The sequence below is a fragment of the Telopea speciosissima genome, chromosome 8 (genome assembly GCF_018873765.1).
Source record: "Telopea speciosissima isolate NSW1024214 ecotype Mountain lineage chromosome 8, Tspe_v1, whole genome shotgun sequence".
NCBI classification, from domain to species: domain Eukaryota; kingdom Viridiplantae; phylum Streptophyta; class Magnoliopsida; order Proteales; family Proteaceae; genus Telopea; species Telopea speciosissima.
The window spans coordinates 10,137,489-10,158,984 of record NC_057923.1 but is presented as its reverse complement, the minus strand read 5'-3'; the positions used below and the strand labels follow the sequence as shown (position 1 = coordinate 10,158,984).

At 38.0% G+C, this 21,496-nt stretch overlaps 1 protein-coding gene across 2 annotated transcripts; it reads right to left on the bottom strand.

Moving 5' to 3' along the window:
• Positions 1–124: 124 nt before the first annotated feature.
• Positions 125–20,785, bottom strand: LOC122671084 (LIM domain-containing protein WLIM1-like). 2 transcript variants are annotated; one of them, XM_043868179.1, is made up of 6 exons: positions 9,842–9,913; positions 3,737–3,906; positions 2,056–2,152; positions 1,924–1,955; positions 1,703–1,792; positions 125–411 (listed from the first exon to the last, which is right to left on the bottom strand). In XM_043868179.1, exons 2-6 carry the CDS (start codon positions 3,872–3,874, stop codon positions 205–207), a joined length of 564 nt encoding a protein of 187 aa, XP_043724114.1. In that variant the 5' UTR covers positions 3,875–3,906; positions 9,842–9,913; the 3' UTR covers positions 125–204. The 2 variants fall into 2 exon arrangements, with proteins under 2 accessions (XP_043724114.1, XP_043724115.1); XM_043868180.1 differs by lacking the exons at positions 125–411; positions 1,703–1,792; positions 1,924–1,955; positions 2,056–2,152; positions 3,737–3,906 and adding exons at positions 9,001–9,464; positions 20,420–20,488; positions 20,619–20,785 and having other exon boundaries at positions 9,842–9,944.
• Positions 20,786–21,496: the final 711 nt, after the last annotated feature.

Below are 21,496 nucleotides of genomic sequence, written 5' to 3'. Positions count from 1 at the left end.
CACCTCTTGTTCTTGTCCAATTATTACTCACTCAAACATCAGTCTTGAAGAATTATAAAACAAACTGCATCCTCACTGTTAATTAACCTCCTTATAATATGCTCTATTTATAATTCTTCCCAACACTCATGCTTACCAAGACCCAGTGCAGATGTGATCCAATATTGTTGCATCCAACAGCTGTAATGAAGACTTCTACATGCATCAAGCTGACACTTTCTCTTTCACCCCTTTAATTTGTTCATGCTTGTTGAGTTGGCTGAAATTCCCCTTCTCCTTGAAGAGCTGGGAATGGTGGTGCTTACAATAAAGTCTATGCTCATGTGCAATATAGTTAGACGGATTGATCACACAGCCTCCATGGCAACACTTGAAACAGGCCCTATGGTATGAGCTGCCATCAACAGCTACCTGAAAGAACATCATCAGCAGAAATCTATGACTCATAAGAAGAACAGACATTTGGTTTGACAACACAATTAAATTACTGAATGAGACTGAAGTTGAGATTCCATCTTCATCTAGACATTGTACATGGCGTGCATAAAGGATAAATTATCACTTGAACATCTTAAAATTCATAAAAACATTTACGAAATCATTGTTTGTGTTTATCATAAATCTTATTCAAAAATTTCAGGGAGATTATTCCCTATTTAGATTGCTTTTAGCTCTGTTAGTGGCCAGGTCAGAGATAAGCATATCATTAGCAACAGCTTATTCCACAATTCCCGACATACTAAACAGCATGCAATGTGATCATATTGCAGCAGGGTCTGCTGCTTTGCACAGCCATTTGATTCTAATTTCGTTTAAGGAATTACTAAAGCTCCATTTATCTGCAAAAAAAAATTAAGTTACTATTGCATTTACACTAGATATACACTGTATGATCATGAGCTGCAGATGCCGACATTAAGGGCTCATAGGAAATTAAAGGAATTCATCTTCATACTTTGGTGGGGTCATAAAGAGTTCATTTTGCCACCTTTCCAGTAGTTCATAATTACCATTAGAGCCACAATTGAAATGGATCACAAACCACCACATGCTTAATACAGATATGCAAATATTTGGGGGCTTAATTAATTTCAAAGCATCAATTTGGGCCAGATTACTGTAGCCTATAGGATTACGGTTCTTATGACCGCATGAATTCATTAGTCGACGCAACAAATAGTAAAATTAATATATATATATATATATGTCAGTTTAGTTTAACTCTCATCCAATATCTGAATCTCTCCCTGGACCTAGACCTCCATAGATTTGGGAAACTACTGATTTCAAGTGTTAAGATATTAACTACACATGAGGAAGGAAATGAATATGTAATGAAACTTGAAACAAAAGAGAAAATTAAATCAAAACAGACCTGTGTAAACATTACTTAATGTCTCAACTAACTTAGTCATATGCAACTAAGCACAAAAGCAAGGACACAGATCCTGGTAAGTAAACCTATATCAGTTAGCTAACCCGGGGGAAAAGAAAACCTATATCAATACTTTGTTTCTAAATATGTATCAAGATTGCACAGAAATAGTCTACATTCAGCGAAGACCATTCTAACACCCCAAGGGGTAGCTCAAGTGGCATGGACCAACACCTCACAATTAAGAGGTCACGTTCAACTCTCCTTGGGGACTATCTATCCACACAAAAAGGATCATTCTAACAGACAAGGAGGAGTAAATATTACCTTCTCAATTGGGTAGACAGTTTTCTTGCAAGTCACACATTTGTCTTTAGTTCCAGCAAACAAACTTGAAACTCTATTGTTGACATTGACCTGTGCAGTTTAACCAAGCATAAAAAACCAACTCAACAATAGTATTATAAAGGTTAGGTACATGTAATATAGGAAACTACAAGTTCCACAAGCAGTTTTTATGAATTATAAATCTCAAAAATATTGAGTACCGGTTCATGAGATCTGAGATTTTTTGGAGCTCCTACAAGAAAAAATAATAAAGGATGGAACCGCTTAATGAAAATTAGTATTTTCAGGAGATAAGAAATATGTTTGAAAGAAACTAATTAACAGTTAATCACCTTCAAAACTTTTATCCAAACTGCCAGTCATCTTAAAGAGTTGGTCAAAGTGAGGCTTGCAGTACAGAACACCCTCAAAGGAGGAATAGTTACCAAGCTGCAATGAGATCCATCAAATCATTAGGAAAATGATGAGGAAAAGATGAAACATACACACAATAATGCTCATATTTAACATTTCAATATATGGTTGTTTAGCTTGTTTCCTTGCATTTCAAAAAAATATCTAGTTGAAGGAAATATAGCTCTTTATGTCATATTGAGGAGCAATATTTCATCATACCAATCAAGAAAAATAAAAATTTTTGGTGTAAAATGCCAAGGGAAATGAAAATCTGTTTCTCCCTAAAACAGAAATCAAAAGAGCCAAGTGGAAGAAGGATGGAACAATAATTTGACATGCTCAAATTAGAATTCATCCATGAGCCATGTTTGCAGTCATTCATTCAATCACTGCACAGACGAGGACACTTCCCCATGTAGATCATCATGTTTTCACTGATGTTTGTACAAGAGTCATTTTGTACTCTTCTCTTAAAATTTAATGTTCCCATTTTAGTTTCTGTGGCTGAAAATTGTACAAAAGATTTTGTTTCCAGAAATGCTGTTAGTCTGAAAAATATTGAAACACCCATTAAGTTAGATATTGCCACTTTTTAATTCTCTAAGGTGGAAACTTCTATGTTACATGCACAACCATCTCACAACAGGTGAAACTTAGTTTCCTAATTGTCAATAGTAGAAACTACAGTGACTTATTATTCCTGACAAAATCCCGATTTGATTCTTTTCTTATATTCATGATTTTTAAGAAGCTTGAACTGATAGTATTTCTATGATCATCAACATTTGTTTTGTGAGTTCCTACAATCTAACAATTGTCTGCAATTCCTATCCCTTGAGATTACAAATACCCCAACAAACCTCTCTGAACCCATGAGGGAATATAGAAAGGAACACAAGACAAACTACTCGACATGTTTTGCCAAAGGGCCCATGCACCAGCAAGAATCATATCAAAGAATATGTAGGCAAACAATTCACACAAAATCTCACATTAAGCCCAAGAACCCACATTCAAACATCAGTCATCGAGTTCCATGTGGAGCCAAGGGAACAATCTGGAAAGGTCCAATAGAAACTGATGTTTATGTCAAGGAAGATAAACACATCATGATCAGGAAGACAAATTACATATTTGATTGATTGAAAATATATAAATCAGCCCATTTCCCATGATTGGAAAAAATCCATAAAAGCCAGTACACAATTTCCAAATAAGATAGCTGAAAATAAGGAAAAATCTATGCCGAGAGAAATAAGCTTGATAGAAGGGAATCATATATTTTTGCTTTTATGTTGTAATTTTTTTTTCTTTTAAGGGCAGAAAAGTGTGATATTTTTTTAGGATTACACTCAGAACAATCATCACAAAACCAGTACATAATCTTGAAGATGAAGAACATTAATTAGAATGCTTTTGAAAAGGTTAACAAATAGATTAGATTGTCATTCTAGGGGAAGGAGACAGAGATCAGGAGCATCATCGAAGAATAATAGATTAGGCAAGCCAAAAGTCCAGAAAAATTGATGAAAGGAAAACAATGGGGGGAAGGTTGTCATTGATCCACAATAAACAAAAAATACCACAAGCAATAGTTAAGTTAGGTAAGAATTCAACCTTGAGGGTACCCTTGCAGTGGTGGCATCGGAAGCAAGCCTTGTGATAGACTTTGTTATCAGCTGTAAGCTGATCTACCAAGTAAACTGTTTTGTCACAGGCCTTGCATTTCTGGGTCGTTCCTCCAAATGTCACCATTTTGGGTATCTCTCTTTTCTTCTCTCAATCGAGTATCAAGAAGAACAACCAAGATTAGAGATACCCAAGTTTCAACCAGACTGATAGCTTCAACTTCAGCTTTCCACACAAAGACAAATGAAAAACAGAGATGATCAATGAAGGAACTAAAAACCAGACGATGTTGAGGAGGAAAGACTTCTCTCTCCAGAAATGGAGGATACATGAATTGATTATTGATTGATTGACACAGCTGGCGAATTCGCCAGGCTAGTGGAAACCCAACTTCAAAAGTTAAACTCAGTAGTTGACTCGATTTCAAATTCACAACTGGTATCAAATTAGTGGCAGAACCAACTAAATCGTCCGCGATTTTGTGACTTGAATTACGCTTTACGCAGGATAAATGAAATACCCAACAAGGATTATAAAACGCCATGGATAATGGATACGATTTCAGACGTGAGAGCATGATAAAACGATACTGTTCGTCCTCTTCTAACTACCCTTATTTTATCATTCAGTCTTCCCTCTCGCTACGTTATAAAAATGGAATCGATTTATTTCTCCTCTTCACACGCACAGAGAGAGAGAGAGAGAGAGAGAGAGAGAGAGAGAAGGCTTCTTCATGGAAGAGTGATTGGTTATTTTTAATACGAGTGACCAAGTGAGTTGCTTCCTTAGGTCTTCTCCTTTCATTATGAATCTTTATCCGCTGCTGTGCCATCGTGCGGCGCGGTGCAGCAGCGGCCATGTGTGCACAGCAGGCACGATGGCACAGCAGCGGATAAAGGTCCTTTCATTATAATCGGTTTTGTTATATGGCATAGGGGCGCAGGCTCTACCAGACACATGGGGTGGGATGTGACGGTCATTTCAGCAATTCAATGTGGGTGGGACTCTTATTTCGCCCGCCCCCATGTGTCTACTAGGCGTATCGTGCACCCCCAATATAGAGAACAGTTCCTCATAACATAAAATGGATCGAGTTTCCCTCCACCCTTAGTGAATGGGATCCCATTCACCGAGGGGCAGGGGAGAGGGCAGGAATGAGTATTGGGAGGGAATTTTGGAATATAATAAAACCCTAGGAGGGGTTTGTGAACCCTAGGATAGTGGGTGAACCGTCCTTTATGAGTGGAGAGAAACTTAATCCGCATAAAATTATTATTAAAGCAAAATCTTGTATCTCTCAAAGGGATAAGGCCTCTTATAATAAATAATAATGGAGGTGATGAAATATAACCATTTGGTTGGACATCCTTCAAGAACAATCAATCAAATTAATTGGATAAAACATCAAGTGATATGTATAGGTAGATGGAAATTTTTAGAAACGAGTTTCCCTTCAATCATAGTAGAAAGAAGAATTCCTCCACAGATGACCATCATTGTATTTGAACGAGAGTCAAGGGGGGTAAAGAGCATTTGTAGACCTTCACATATTGGGAGAGTAATGATGACCGAGTTAAAAAAAACTTATCCTGTAATTCTAGAAGGTCACTAATAGAAACACTATTGATAGTACAGTGCTTTGAAACTAGTTGATAAATTTCCATTTATTAATAACTCAAAAAAATCAGATTTAATTTGTTTCTCAATTTAAATGTAAATAAAATGTATTAATAAAAAAAGCAGACAATGGCAAAAAGGTTGAAATGGATTTATTTGAGTATAAGCACTTATATTTCAAAAATTAGAAGGACTGGACTTTAATGCGGAATTATTAGTTTCTCAAATATTAATAAATTATTTATAAACTACCCCAAAATAATTTGAGATTCCATCTGAATTTTTGACAAACTATTCACCAATTTGCTAATAATGGGTCTGCATTGTCAAATTGAGATTTAACTCAATCCCTTCCAACATCTATTTGATGTAAATATCCTCATTATTCCAGTCTAACTCATATAAGGGTTGATAACACCTTATTACATTCCTATTAAAAATCATTACTCTTTTGAAAATCCATGTGATATAAAAAAAAAATCCCTAAGTTTTAGATACAACATATACAATTTTACTATGATCCACGGGAGGATATAATTTCTTTCTTCTCATCTATAAACATTTTGACAATTAGATTAGTTATTTACCAAATTTGACTAATCAAGGATTAGAAGAAAGGAAAAGTTTGAAACCATCTAATCTGTCCATTGTTTAGGCCACAACTCAAAAAATAAAAATATTATTTCTAATCTATGGATGCAAGTTGACTGCTCAAAATATTATTAGTTACAAGAGATTTTTTTTTTATTTTTTTTTGGTAACTAAGAGATTATTTGTTCAGAAAAATGTTTTTCTAGCTTGGCAAAACTAGAGAGTTTCTCTTGTTCAACACCAAATTTTGCCATGTGAAAGGATGATTTAATAATTTTAACTGTATAAATATATAGAAAAGGGTCTAGATTGCTCACATGCCAAATTTCGTACTCAATTCAACAATACATTATATTCACTTTTATTTTCAGTTGTTCATTTCTTTAAAAAAAAAACACTTTATTTTCCAATTGATTTTCAAAGCTTTGTAATCACTTGGCCAACTCTATCTTGACTAAAAGTTGACATGTGAGTATGAAATCTATTTAAATTGGGTTTGATGGACTCAAATTTCAGTTTTATCCGATTTACCACATGACGAAAATTTATTGTGAGATTAGTGAAACTCTCTTAATCTTGCACTTGTCAGACTAGAAAACCTTTTTCCAATTATTTATATAGAATCAATAGTGATGAAACTTACTGCTTCGGTAAGATCAACTAACCCCAATGCCTCAATCTTTTCGTTTTCTACCCAAATTCCCGGATTAAAGTCCTCTACAATGCGGGCATCTTGTGGTGCACTGCAGTGCGGGCTTGAGAGCTCGACAAGTGGAAGAAGCTTCATCCAATGGTGCAAGCTCGATGCAAGGCAGTTTTTTTTTCTTTCTTCTCGAGCTCGGCACCGTTGGATGTCGTATCTTCCATGTGTCTAGCTCTCAGACCCGCATTGCAGTGTACCGCAAGATTAGGGCACTATAGAGAATCTTTTTCCCCCAATATGTGACAACCCAGCCCACCCCCCCCCCCCCTTTCTCTCTTTTCCTCTGCTTTTTATGTGCATATCCACATATTGCCAATGGGCAAGTTGACTCTTTTTTTTTTTTAAAGTCAATGGATAAGATGACTTTGAAAACCCAAAATCTACACATGTCTTGCAAAATTTCACTCTAACATTCTCTGTTATGAAATGAAACAACCATATATGGAACGCTGGAGTAAATTCATAACATCATCAAAATTATGCAACATTATGCTAAGAGGAAGACATTAGAATTATTTCATGTATTTCACCTCACCTCATAAAATATAAGTCATGAATTTGTTGGTCACGTCATTTAGTTCATAACCAATTTGCACAACAATCACAGCATCTTTAAATAGGGAGTGTATTTCTCTGTACCCTAGGATCCAATCCATGGATGTTCGAGGCCCTACCAACTCATAACATTACCTCTGTTTCATATGACAAAACCTACATTTCATTATGGAAAAGGATCTCTACTTGGTGGTGTTTCCTACACCCTCATAGGGCACCGCAAGATGATGCCTCTGCCCCCTAGGTAGATACACAGTCGTGCTCACCCATTGGCCCAGATGCTTGTGTAGAGACCAAACAACCAAATAGAGATCTCTTGCCCTTTCATTATTTACCAATTTTTCCTACAGCTAAGGTGAAGGATGGCCATCATTGTGTTTGGATGGATGCGAAGAAACAATGAGGGCCTTTCGACTTTCAATATGTAAAAGGAGAAGTACTGATGACCTTAGATTCTTGTGCGAACCCTTCACCGTAGGTGAACACCCTCCACATAAGGGGTGGAGGGGTTTAGATAAAAATCTATATTTGGATAAAGTTCCATCTGAGAGACCACACAGAAAATAGTTCTTTTGATGAACTTTTCACTACTCTGCACTGGTACAAAGTTTTCAGGGACGTCTCGCTCATCAGTCACATAATGCATAAGAAACAGAAGGTTGGGGAATTTAAATCTTCTCCAATTCCCTAATAGTGCAGTGCAGTGCAGTACGAGGTGGAGAGGTCGACACCTGGCAGGCGTGACATCCAACGGTCTGAGCTCATTGACCCAGTTTTTTTTTTCTTCTCAAGCTCGGCACCATTGGATGTCGTGCCTACAAAATGTCGACCACTCCACCCTAAACTGCATTTTTAGAGAATTGGACAGGATTTTTTCCCATAAACAATACCTCTTTCAGCATAAACCCAAGTGGACACAATGGAGCAATTTTTACCGTTGCACCAAGGGCCGCCTCCGATACTAGTAACTAGAATACTACTGTTTAAAATGTCAAAGCATTTTCATCTTTATCTAATCGTTATCTACAGCTCTCCACTAGAACCCATTCTTTCATATAGTGGTAAATTGACCTGAGTGTGCAGATCGGTAGAGGATCTATTGGTGATGGGTTTTGTTTTAAATAAGGTAGTAGACTTAGCAATGAAGCCACAACAACAGAGAGAATTGCAAAAAAATGAGGGGAAGGGAGAAGCCCGTGGGGAAGATAGAAAGGAGAGAGAAGAAAAGAAATCAAATCTGATATACCAATCCCGTATGCACCGCTAAACAAAAACTTAAAAAAAAAAAAACTCATTCTTTACTTAAATCATCTCCAATTGATGGAGGTGTATTATATATATAAAAACCTTCTAAAATTTCTTAATTGATTCATAAAAGGACTCTGAATCACTACAACACACTGAATAAAGTTAATATACAGAAAACATAACTCTATTTAACTATTAAGTATCATAATCTAACCTATATGCTTTACTAAAAAGCGACTCTTTCTAGACTAATTAACTTACTTAACATCATATTGGACTCACAATCTTATCTATATATTTAATCTCGTGTACAGAATTAAGGCCCTAAATATGCGTCTATAAAAGAGGCTCATTACATTTGATAAATCCAAAAATAAGAAGCCTAAGGTTCATAGAACGCAAACATAAGCCAAAATAAAGTCTTCTGAGAACCGATGGGCCAATTAGACAATCTTAATTGCATCACCTAAGCATTCATACAATAAACAGACTAACAGAAGGTAACTGGGAGTATTTGACCTACTAGTACCACAAATGCTTTAAAACAAGATGAATTCATTCACATTGGCTATATAAGGTTCAGAAAGCACCATTTGATTCTGCGGATGCAGACATTGCAGCTTTCTCAAATTGCTGAAAAATCAAAGTCCACAAGGACATTTGTCATCTGTCTTTCCATTGTGAATCAGCCCATGTTTACTTAATTTGACGACCTTTTTCTTCAGTAAAAAAGAAAAAACCCACAATGAACATTGAACCAATGGTTCTTTGAACCTTCCACCTCCTGATTCATTTCAACCGAATATGAATCCACAAGGCTCATCACATTTATTCAGACAACATGAAACTACAAAAAGATATGAAGAAACCTTATAGGAGCTAGTCATCTCAAGTAGATGAACAAAAGTCAAAATGTATACACATACAATGTTCATCATGCTCCCTCACTTTTCCGAGCTTCTTCACGCATGACTGCTTTGACATAGATTTCATAGCAACAGCCTGAAATGGACAAACAACACGACATCCACCCCTGAGAGTTTGCAGTCTTTTTATTCATTTATTTATATATTTATTAATATTTTTTGTTCTACTTAACACTGCATTAAACTATAGAGGGACACAAAAGAGGAGGAGGCGCCCTATTGTGCAAGTTGAAGGACAGGAGCATCAATCCCTAGACCTCCTGGGACTCTGTGACAACCTGCACTTGCAGGGGTACCTACCAACTGTGCTAGCAGTTGCCTTCATCTCTAATCAAGTTGAACAAGTAAATTATGCAATCACTGAAATCCTCTTTTGTGTCTCCCCCATTTACCATGATAGTTTCACATAGAAAAACACTAAATTCAATATTTCTAAAGCAGGCACAAGCATACCAGCAACAACAACAATTGTGAGCACATCCCCCATTCTTTTGATTCGCCACACACTCTTCTTGTGTGACTTGAACCGCTTCAGAGCAAGGTCTTCTTCTAAGAGCTGTGAGGTAAAACAACTTTGACTTAGTCCAAAAAACTGTACATGAACGTAGTTTACTAGGATGTCAATGACAGTGGTATTTAGATCTTGCCAGAGGAAGGAAAAGAATGCAGTTTAAAGGCCAAATGGCTTCCCACAGAGAATCCATCTGATTGCTTAAAACCATTTCTGGAATTTTAAACTAAATTAGAGATGCATGTATCACAAGAGAGTAGCTCAAGTGCAGACTATGAACTATGGACCTGCAGAAGATGAATGTAACATCCACGGAATACTCAACACTAAGAATTTAAGATAACATATTGAAAATTTATTGGCTGACTGGTAAGCATCAAAGAAAATATTCTGAAAACAGACAGACAACTCTAGTAGTAATTTCATTATACAAGAAAAATACGCCCTCAGTCACAATAACTACAGATAAAACTTCTGCAGCAACTCAGCTGCATCAATCCAGCATCTACCTGCTAAGGAGTCACTACTCCATCTTTCCACAGCTGAACATTTTGCATGAGATCAGATCCTCACTCCACCAGCCAGCCACCTTGCACCAGCTTCAGCTTAATACTTGTTAAAGTCGTGATTATGCAGACCACGATAGGAATCCTTCCTATCGTGGGTCTCTCTCTGCCTCTAGGCTCTCTCTCTTTCTCTCGATGTCTATCTCTCCCTTATCTCATCTACTACTATTTTATTTTTCTATTTTGGTCTCCTAGTTGAGTTGTACTTCTAGGACACTATTTCTTTTGTATTTTCCTAGTCTGAATAGGAAAAGCCTACTGTACTGATATCTACAATATAAATAAGAGTTGAGAGGGGGAGCCAGCCATTGGTTATCACTCTCTCTGGCTGTCTCCCCACTCAGTTATCTCTGCTGGTGTTCTCCTCTGATTTCGTTACATGGTATCAGAGCAGAACTGATTTCCGATTGATTGTCCAAGTTCTAGTTGACAGTTCTCTCTCTCTCGATCATTCTCGATTTTGGTTGCAGCTACCCTAAATCTACTTACTACTTCATTCTGCCCTAGTTATTAATATGTGAAGCAGAACTAGGGTTTTACTACACTGTTTTGAGAAGTTCTATTGAATTCAAGATCAGATCTACTCCTCTTGGCACTTGCAGTCACCATCTGATCTTGCTGAAGTTTTTTGAGAAGCTCATAGTGATGCAGATCAAAGCATGAAGAACAGGACAAAAACAGATTTGAAAAACAAAGTTACTGTTCACATGAATACCCGAGGTACCGTTCACCACAGTTATCAAGGCGTCGCCATGGCGCTCAGACTCCTTGGTCGCCTTGGACGCCCTGGGCGCCTTGCCACCATGGCGGTGTCGCCTTGTCTTTTACCCTCTAAAACGCCATGGTCACCTTCTTGCCTTGACAACTATGCTGTTCACGTGAACAGTGTTGTGGGTCCCAGCTTAGATCATGTGTGCCTCTATTCTAGAAGCCTCAGACAGCAAGACACTCCAGGATCGATGGGACAGCTTCTAGAAGATTGAAGACCAAGTTAGCTTCCTTTTGTTGACAAGGATCTAGTTTCTATTTTTGAGAATATTTGTTAGTTTCTATTTGAGTGACCTTCCTTGTTTTGTTTTAGAAGGCTGGATTATAAAGCCTTAGTAGCTTCTAATTTTTAGTACCTTCTATTTTAGCTCGGATTTAGTAGTTTCTATTTTCCTTACTTTCTATTTTAGATTAGTTTCTATTTTTATTGTAAGCTTACCTAAGCTATTAATAGGTCCCATATTGTAAGGAAGGATCAGATTTTGAGAATAGAATTTTCAGGCCTTGTTGCCATCGGTTATGGGAGAAATTCCATGTTTCAACAACTGGGATAGCTGTGGGTGAGAGACCCAGGCTGAGAGAGCCATTCCCCTACCCCCCCCCCCCTTTTTCTTCTATCTTCTTCTCCTTCTCTTACTCGATTCCTTACTGTTCCTGCTGTTGTGTGACTGCAACCAAGTGCTGCTTCTACATCTGCGACGACCTAGAAAGCATCCTAAACATCAACTGAATCTGCTGTTGCTGTTCAGAGGCAAAGAAGACCACTTCTCACACCTGCGGCTGCATCAGTTTCTTAGTCTCTGCTGCTGTTTTGAAGATCCTAATCTCAGCACCCTTCCTCCTAACCAGGGTGAGATTTGCTGCTGTTGCACACCATTAATAGATCCCTATCGTATTGATCCTGGCTGCAATCAATCTCTCACTGGTTTGAGGTCGACTTTTGCTTTACATAGTCATTCAGAGGAAGACTCGATCCAAGTATTGGTACTATTTGTTGGTTCAATTTTTCTTCAACAAATCTGCTTCTCCATACCTGCGGCTGCTCTGTTTTTAGGTCAAAAATCTGACTTCTTGTCTTTGCAATTGATTCTGATCAAGCCATCTGATCACACTGAGGTTCTGGGATTCAATTCCCCTATCTATTTACTTGCTTCGATCCAAAGGTTTATCCTCTTTGACCTACTGATTATCTGATAGCCCAAATCACTCAAATTTAGGGTGAAAACTACTCTATTTTCTGGAGACTACTGCTGCAATTATCTAAATTTTTATACTGCTGAGGTCATCTCCTACTGTGATATTTTTGCTTTGGTTGATGATTCCTTTGGTCCCTCTACTACCTACCTGCATGATGGCTGACTCCAAGACACCAATGGATTTGGTTCATGTTCAAATCACCAACATTAAATTGAATGTTGTAACCCACCTATATGCTTGGGACTCAACTCTCAAGCTATTCTCGTCTATATTCATGCCAAAGGCAAGATGAAATACCTAACTGAAGATCCTCCTACAATTGATACCAAAGATATTGCTTCTATCACAGCACATGAGGATTGGATGCGTGAGAATTCTACACTTAATATTTGGTTATGGAACAGTATTGATCTTAGTGTCCTACCATTGCAATTAATGTCATGTTTCATACTACAATAAAGGGAGTGTGGAATGATTTGAAAAGAAAGCTTTTCCCAGGAGAAAATATTCCTCGTACTTATGAATTGTATGAGAAATTATTCAATTGCAAACAGGGTCATAAGTCATTGAATGAATATTTAGTTACAACTTACAAGGCATCATTGAAGAACTTCAGGTGCACCAACCATTCACCACTGATCTAGACCAACTAAAGCTTCAACGTGCTGAATTTCATGTTGTCAAGTTCCTAGCTGGATTGCATCTTGATTATCAATCAGTCAAAATTCAGCTTTTGGCTTGTGAAAAGGTACCCTCTCTGAATGAGACATTCTCTCGTCTACAACGTACATCTACTACCACCAAGGTGAAAACTTCACCACCTCACAAAGAAAATTCTGCCTTTACTACTAGTAGAGGCCGTGGCCGTGGAACTAGTGGCCATGGCACCGATGGACAAACTATTGATAAAGGTTCTCGCCATTGTTCTTATTGTGGGAAGCAAAATCATACCATAGATACATGTTGGGCCAAACATGGAACAGTCCTGAATGGGCTAATGAATTGGTCAACACTGCTATGACTGACCATTCTACTGAGCAAGCATCTACTGGAGACACATCATCTGCATCTGCATCCACTATTTCTGTGCCCCGTGATGACTACAATCAGATTCTCAAACGATTACAACAACTTGAAGCAGCTACTACTTCCACAGCCAATACCCACACAGGTAACACTGCTTTATTTACTACTACTCCTCCCTGCCTCCCTAGATCATTGACTCTGGAGCTTCTTCTCACATGATTGGTAAGACCAATTTATATTCATCTTTCACTAACCTTCATCAATATTCCCCAGTTGTTCTTACTAATGGTTGCTCTACTCAGGTGACAGATCATGGCACTGTTTCTCCTACATCTTCCATGACGTTGTCATCTGTTCTTCATGTTCCCCGTTTACCGTTAAGTTTTGTATCTGTCAGTAAATTTACTAAAGTTCTTAACTGTTCTATCATTTTCTACCCTTCCTATTGTGTCTTTCAGTACCTTCAGACAAGGAGAACGATTGCTGGCGAGGTTGAACAGGCAAGTCTTTACTATCTGGACGGCACTGGACCTTCTACTACAGCTACTACACTTACTGGTGGTTTATCTCCCCTTCAATGGCATCATCGTCTTGGCCATCTATATCTATCCAAACGCCAACGTATGGTTCCATATGCAAGTCCATTACCCATCTCGAGTGTGAAGCCTGTGAATTAGGAAAACATCATCATTCCTCTTTTCCCCCTAGAAGTGTGTCTAGAAGTCCATCTTTATTTCATTTAGTTCATTCAGATATTTGGGGACCATGTCATGTCCAAAATAGATTTGGTTTTTCTAACTTTGTTACTTTTGTAGATGATTACTCCAGATCAACATGGATTATACCTGTTAAAAGATCGATCTGAGTTTCTTATGGATTTTAAAGTTTTTACCTTGAAATAAAGACTCAAGACTCAATTTGATAAGTCTATTAAAATATTTAGATCTGATAATGCTCTTGAATTTGTTCAAAATGAAATCTCTCAATTCTGTTTAAATCACGGCATGACTCATCAGACTGGCTGTTCCTATACCCCTCAACAAAATGGGGTGGCTGAACATAAGAATCGTCACTTATTAGAAGTTGCTCGATCTCTTATGATTCACATGCAGGTTCCCAAACATTTCTGGTGTGATGCAGACCTTACTGCATGTTTTCTTATAAATAGAATTCAATCATAAGTACTAGACAATACATCCCCTTTTCTCTTATTTATCCCACTCGTCCACTTTTCTCTATACGTCCACGAGTTTTTGGTTGTTTGTTTTGTTCAAATTTTAATTTCCCTTGCTGATAAATTGTCTCCCAGGGCAGTTAAGTGTGTTTTCTTTGTTATTCTAGAATCCAAAAGGGCTAGAAATGTTATGACCCTATTTCTCAAAAACAATATGTTAGTGTCGATGTCACATTTTTTGAGACTACACCCTATTATTCTGTATTCCCTTCTCCTGCAGGTTTTCCAAGTTCGCCTCCACTACCGGAAGTTATCCCTTTGGATGTTCCACTTACTAAACCCCTTCGGGTGTATCAACAATGCGAGAAGGATGTGCTTCAAACTAGCATGCCTACTGCTCCAACTCTTCTTCCATCAGACTCTAGTTCTGAAGTATCTGCCTCTCTTTCCGTGTCACTTGATCCTACTTCACCAGTTCCCCCAGTGGATTGCAACCTCTTCCCATTGCTGTTCGTAAAGGTAAACATTCTTGTACTCAAAAATCCTTGACAACTTATCCTATTGAGTAGTTTGTGTCCATTTCTCACCTTCTTCCTCATTTACATAATTTTTCCTTTTCACTCTCTACCAACTCTGTTCCTCATAATTACTGTGAGGCTTTCTCTAATCTTAGCTGGAAAGTAGCAATGGGATACTAAAATGGAGGCGCTATTATCTTGGGGCACATGGACATTGGTTGACTTACCTCCTGATAAAGATTTTGTTCAGCGTTGTTGGGTATACACTATCAAATACAATCCCGATGGTACTGTTGAACGCTTTAAAGCTTGCCTTGTTGCCAAAGAGTACACAGACATATGTTGTTGACTATTTTGAGATTTTTTCTCCTGCTGCCCGTCTGAACTCTGTTTGTGTTCTTATTTCTCTTGTTGTTAATTTGAGCTGGCCCCTCTATCAGATGGACATCAAGAATGCTTTTCTCTACAGTGACCTCCAAGAGGAAGTTTATATGGATCAACCACCTGGGTATGCTGCTTAGGGGGAGTATTCTGCCAAAGTTTGCAGACTACATAAAGCTATCTATGGGTTGAAGCAATCCCCTAGAGACTGGTTTGATAAATTCAGCACTATTGTTACTCGCTATGGCTTCTCCCAGTGCTACTTTGATCACTCTGCTTTGTGCGTCACAAAGACACCAAGATTGTGTTGATGGTTGTTTATGTGGATGGTATAATTATATCTGGAAATGATACTTTAGGGATTGCAGCAGTAAAGTCATATCTACACCAGCATTTTCAGATGAAGGATTTAGGTTCTCTTCGGTATTTCCTTGGAATTGAGGTGTTACACAGCAAGAAAGGTATTAGTTTGTTGCAAAGAAAATATGTCCTAGACCTTTTATCTGAAACTGGTTTACTTGCCTCCAAACCTATTGATACCCCTATGGATCCTCACCAGAAGCTTGGGACTGATGATGGAGAAGAACTTGAGGATAAACATCAGCACAAGGGACTAGTGGGAAAACTTATTTACTTAACTGTTACTCGGCCAGATATTTCCTTTGTTCTTCTGGACGGTCATGGTTATTTGATAAGAAGGCATAACACTATGGGTATGTGAATACTTACTCTTTTAGTCACAGTAACAAAAAAATGAAGTCTCTTCCAGCCAAGGACCTCCCTGAGATCAAGCTCAAAAAGGTAGCAGGTTCTTTTCTCCTCTAGCGAGATGAGTCAAATGGTGTCCTTGGCCCCAATCCAAACTCGACAGAGTTGAGTTCTTTTCAAAGGAGAAGTGATGCAATGGCATTTGACATGGATGAACCAGCACAACCCACTATGGAAACCCAAGCCGAGACAAAATCGTCCCAACTCAACTTCCTTTTTTTTTTGGGTGAATAAAAAATTCATTACCAAGGGAAAGAGGGGGGAGGGGAGAGGATACAAACAAGCACAAACCAATTACAAAGCTCTACCAAAAATGGCAAGAACTTGCAAAAAGGAGGGCAAAAGCCCCGACAAAAAACAACGCGTTAAAGAAAAGGCAAACTCCTGGAGTGCAAAAGACGCCTAAAGGGGCTTGGTAGATATTTATTTTCTTTATTGGGATAGATATTGTCATCTTTTCTTCTTGGAGATAGCTACGTAATTGTTTGTTTCCTACTTAGTTTTAGTTTCCTATTTATAGTTAGTTTCTAATTTCTATTTCCTTGTTACTATTGAAATCCAGTTTTGGCACTAAATCTGAGTATAGCTAGAGAGGCATCGCTCTCTCTCACTACTACTCCTTTTAGTCTAGTGACAATATACTAAACCTATAAACCAGCACCTATGAAAGAGAAAGAAGAGAAGAACAGTGAACACAATGGAGATGGAGAAGAGAGAGAGCTAGGATCATGATAGGAATTGAATACCTCTATCATGGACTAGCCCCTTCCTTATATTGCCAAGAAACCAACTCTTAGTAGGAAACCTACTAAGAGTCTAAGTCTAATTACAATAGAAGGAAATAAAAAACTAATTAAAACTCAACTACTCAGCATTATCCAATGGAACATTATCAAACGGTACATTTTAACACTCCCCCCTCAAGCTGGAGTATATATATCTGCTACACCCAGCTTGAAACAACCACTAAGAAACGCAAGCCGGAACAACGCGTTAGCGAACATATCGTCAAGTTGATTACCTGAGTTGATAAACGGAGTAGAAATCAGCTTATGCATAACCGTATTCCTCACAAAATGACAGTCGACCTCAATATGCTTAGTTAGGGATGTAAATGGATAACCGAAATCCGAATACGAATTCGCATCCGTATTCGTTTAGGGGCATCCGTATTCGTTTAGAGATATCCGAAAAATAATCCGAATACTCCGATTAAAATCCGTCCGAAAAAAAATCCCAATACTTAATAATAAAAAATTAAGTAAATAATGATTTTTTGGGTTTTTGAAGATTAAACAAGTTCTAGAATATGATGAAAAGAGAATCATGATCTAAGAGATATGGATTGAGAGAGAATTGTATCCGCTAGGGGGAGGAAGGTCCGGGTTACACAAGGCAGATACACATCCGATCCGTATCCGATCCGAATCCGATCCGTTTACATCCCTATGCTTAGTCCTCTCATGAAAAACAGGATTACTAGCAATATAAATCACAGCTTGATTATCACAATATATCTTCATAGGTTTAGCAACTGAGAACCCCAACGCTTGAATTAGAAATTTCAGCCAAATCATTTTAGTTGTCATATGCTCCATAGCTCTATATTCAGACCTTGCACTAGACCGAGCCACTGTAATATGCTTCTTACTCCTCTAGGTAACAAAATTTCCACCAACAAATGTAGAGTATCCAGTAGTAGATCTACGATCACCATCAACGCCAACCCAATCAACATCAGAGTAACACATAATATTAGTATGACCATGATGCCGATAAACAAGACCTTTCTTAGGAGCACCTTTAAGATACCTCAAAATACGACAAGCGGCCTCCCGGTGGGCTTGTTTAGGACTTTCTATAAACTGGCCAATCACACCCACGAAAAATGAAAAATCAGGTCGAGTAATGGTTATATTAATAAGTTTTCCAACAAATCGCATGTACTAATGTTTATCCACAAGTCTTTATCTTCACAATCTCCAAGCTACAGATAAGGATCCATGAGAGTATCTACAGGCTTAGAGACTACCATCCCATTCTCAGATAAAAGACCACGCACATACTTCCTCTAAAGACAAACTAACTCCCTTTGTACTACGAACAACTTCAATACCCTTGAAATATCTAAGCATTCCCAAATCTTTCATCTAAAAATGTTGATGCAAATACGCCTTGACGTCCTCAATCCCAAAAGAGTCATTACCAGAAATAATGATATCATCCACATACACAACCAAGATAACCACCGTGGACCCTATGTCAACGAACAAATACAAAACAATCAGAGAAGCACTACATGAACCTGTAACTACCAAGGATCTTACTAAAGTTGTCAAACCAAGCATGAAAGGACTGTTTCAACCCATAAATAGCCTTGTGAAGCCAGCAAACCTTTAATGCATTCTCCCCTTGAGCAATATACCTAAGAGGTTGCTCCATATACACTTAATCCTCTAGATCACCATAAAGAAAAGCATTCTTTATATCAACTTGAAACATTAACAGCTAAGGATATCACTGAAGAGAAGGTCTCAAAATAATCAACATCATACGTCTAAGTATAAACTTTGGCAACTAAGCGAGCTTTCAGTTGCTCAACAAAACTATCTGATAGATACTTGACAGTGTAAACCCAACGGCACTACACAAGTTCCTTCCCTGGGGGTAAGTCAATAAGAGACCATGTCTTACGATCTACCAAGCATCCATCTCTACATCCATAGCATTCTTCCAATCAAGATGTAACAATGTTTCCTGATACTTTAGCAGGCATAGGCACAAACATGGTAGTAAAGAAAAAGCACAAGTACAAAGTATAGATGGAAGATGAGAAACTAAAACAAATTTAGAAATAAGGTAGGCAATGTTAGATTTTTAGTACAAGTTCCCATACCTTTACGAAGAACCATAGGGCAACCTGATCCATATTTCCCTGACCTCTATTTTCTTCTCCATTGAGAGATTGAAAATTGTAACTAAATCTAAGTACTGTTTCTCTGCTGGGTTAAGTTTCAGAGCTCCCTATTTGATTCCCAAAGTATTAATTTGAAGACTTGTTTGGAATTCATAGTATTGTGGGTGGGTAACCTTCTTTTGAAATCTAGGAACTTTTAGCTTCAAAACAAAAGAGATCTCTCCATTGAGGTCTTGTCGTTTTTCCGTCTTCCTATTTCGACTGGAGGTTGAAGACGATCCCCACTCCCTCCACGATATCATATTTGGGTGCAAAATTAATTAGTTACCCCTCTCTTCTGTCTTTATCTTAAGTTGTCCTTGATTTTATTTTAATTCCAGAATCACCCCTCTACTTATAAACCCACTTCCATCTAAATTCATATTTGTTTCTTGTTAGTCTTTGAACTTCCACATAATTTCAGAATCTACTCACCAGTAACTTGGGATTTGAGCTTGGGGCGAGCAATCCCAAATGAGGTTTTTGACCCGGGATTGCACCATTTCTCCTTGGCCTCCAAGTTCAAACAGAAGGGGCTCAATACGATATAAATGCAGATTTCCTTGAAAATGTTTTAAGTTGATGGTGTTGAGCGGTTCAGATAAGGGATGTCAACAAATCTAAGGCATGGCAGAAATCCTTCAAATTATGTATAATGTTTACTTTCTTCTTTTCTTTTTTTTTAATTATTTTTTCCTAACTTTTTTGGTCGGCAAGAAAGGAGGATTTGATGAGCATCATCCTAGTGTTTATTTGAGCATTAGACTTGAGTGAATTGACCATGGATTGTTTTGCCAGGGATAGAAAGTACAAATTGGTTGTAGGTAAAAAAAAAATTGACAAGTAGGCTGACATGTTGGATGAGTTTGAAAACTTATTGGAGCTCGGTTACTTGTACAATAACAATATAAGTTCATAAAGTAGTTCCAAGTCTTTCCTTAGAAGTAGCCAAGAAGCTCTTCTACCATGCTTCGAGGGCTTTCTGCATCATCATCATAATCATGCAACTAAGAACAATATGCAAAGGGCATAGAACATAATGAAACCCCAACAAGTCGGATGAAAAATTTCCAAATAATAAATAGGAAAAGAAAATCAGGGAATAAACGATCTAGACGATTCGGTAGTTAAAACCATAAAAAAGGGAAAATAGAAGAAATACTAACAGCTTTCTCCCGAGCACCTGCTTCGATATGAAGCCGACGGCTTGGAAGAAAATTTGGATCTCTCTCTTTCTGCATAAACCCAATCAAATAGAATGAATACAACAGAGAGACCATCAACAACATGTCAACATATCGCCAAATGGAATAGAGAGAGAATGAGGGAATGATCCATTGAAGTGCAAAATAGAAAAACACTAACCTGAGAATGGGATTGAAAACGAGAAAACATGGTGGCTCTGTCTAGTAGGAAAGCCATTCTTGCGAAATCAGAGCTGCGACAGCCGAGGAGACAACCACCCGATGGGAGATATGCAGCAGCAGAAGCGAGGCGAGATGGCAATTATACGAATATACACATGGGAATCGATAGATGTTTATTTGGGAAAATATGGTTCGTCGGTGGGTTTAAAACAACGGAATCGGTCTCCGGATCGGTATGGAATCGGTCAAAGTGTCCGCGGGACCGATTTGTTCAATTGTTCGTTGTTCGCTGCCGTCTTTCAAAACTCGGAAAATCGACTCTCTTTCGCAAGCCTGTCCGAGTGGAATGCATCGGATTAAGCGAGTCAATATGAGTCTGATTTTCCCTAGTTAACCACATAGACAAATAAAAATGAGAGAAAGAACGCCACCCGATCATGTAGTGCACGCTGTTCCTGCGCCCAGACACATGGACGCATGTAATGACTGTCGCATCCCCTAAAAAGATAGAAATGATCAAGGATGTGGTGGTCATTTTGCATGCCTCTATGTGTGGGCACAAGGATGACGTGCGCTATGCGACCGGATGGCGTTCTCTTTCCCATTAAAAATTTAGAAAAAGAAAAATATTTATTAGTTTATTATCATTATTTTTTTTGTCAAGGGTCAACCACCAAACAATAATGGAGTGAGACATCTTGTATGGCTCTTGAAAGGATGATGTTGTAATTCTAGTCATTGGATATCTTAATATGTTGAGGGTTTCTACAAGGGCATTGTAAGATGGAATTTACACACTATAACCAATGAGGGATTGGAAAATGACACTGGTATGCATAAAAATGGTCCATCAATGGGTGATCAACACATGGCAAG

Bases quoted from the DNA above. Each gene is read 5' to 3' on its own strand.
- LOC122671084 (XM_043868179.1), bottom strand. From the start codon at position 3,874: ATGGTGACATTTGGAGGAACGACCCAGAAATGCAAGGCCTGTGACAAA. The intron at 2,153-3,736 runs GTTGAATTCTTA...ATCTCATTGCAG, and splicing joins ACTGCAAGGGTACCCTCAAG to CTTGGTAACTATTCCTCCTT. The intron at 1,793-1,923 runs GTACTCAATATT...TAAACTGCACAG, and splicing joins ATCTCAGATCTCATGAACCG to GTCAATGTCAACAATAGAGT.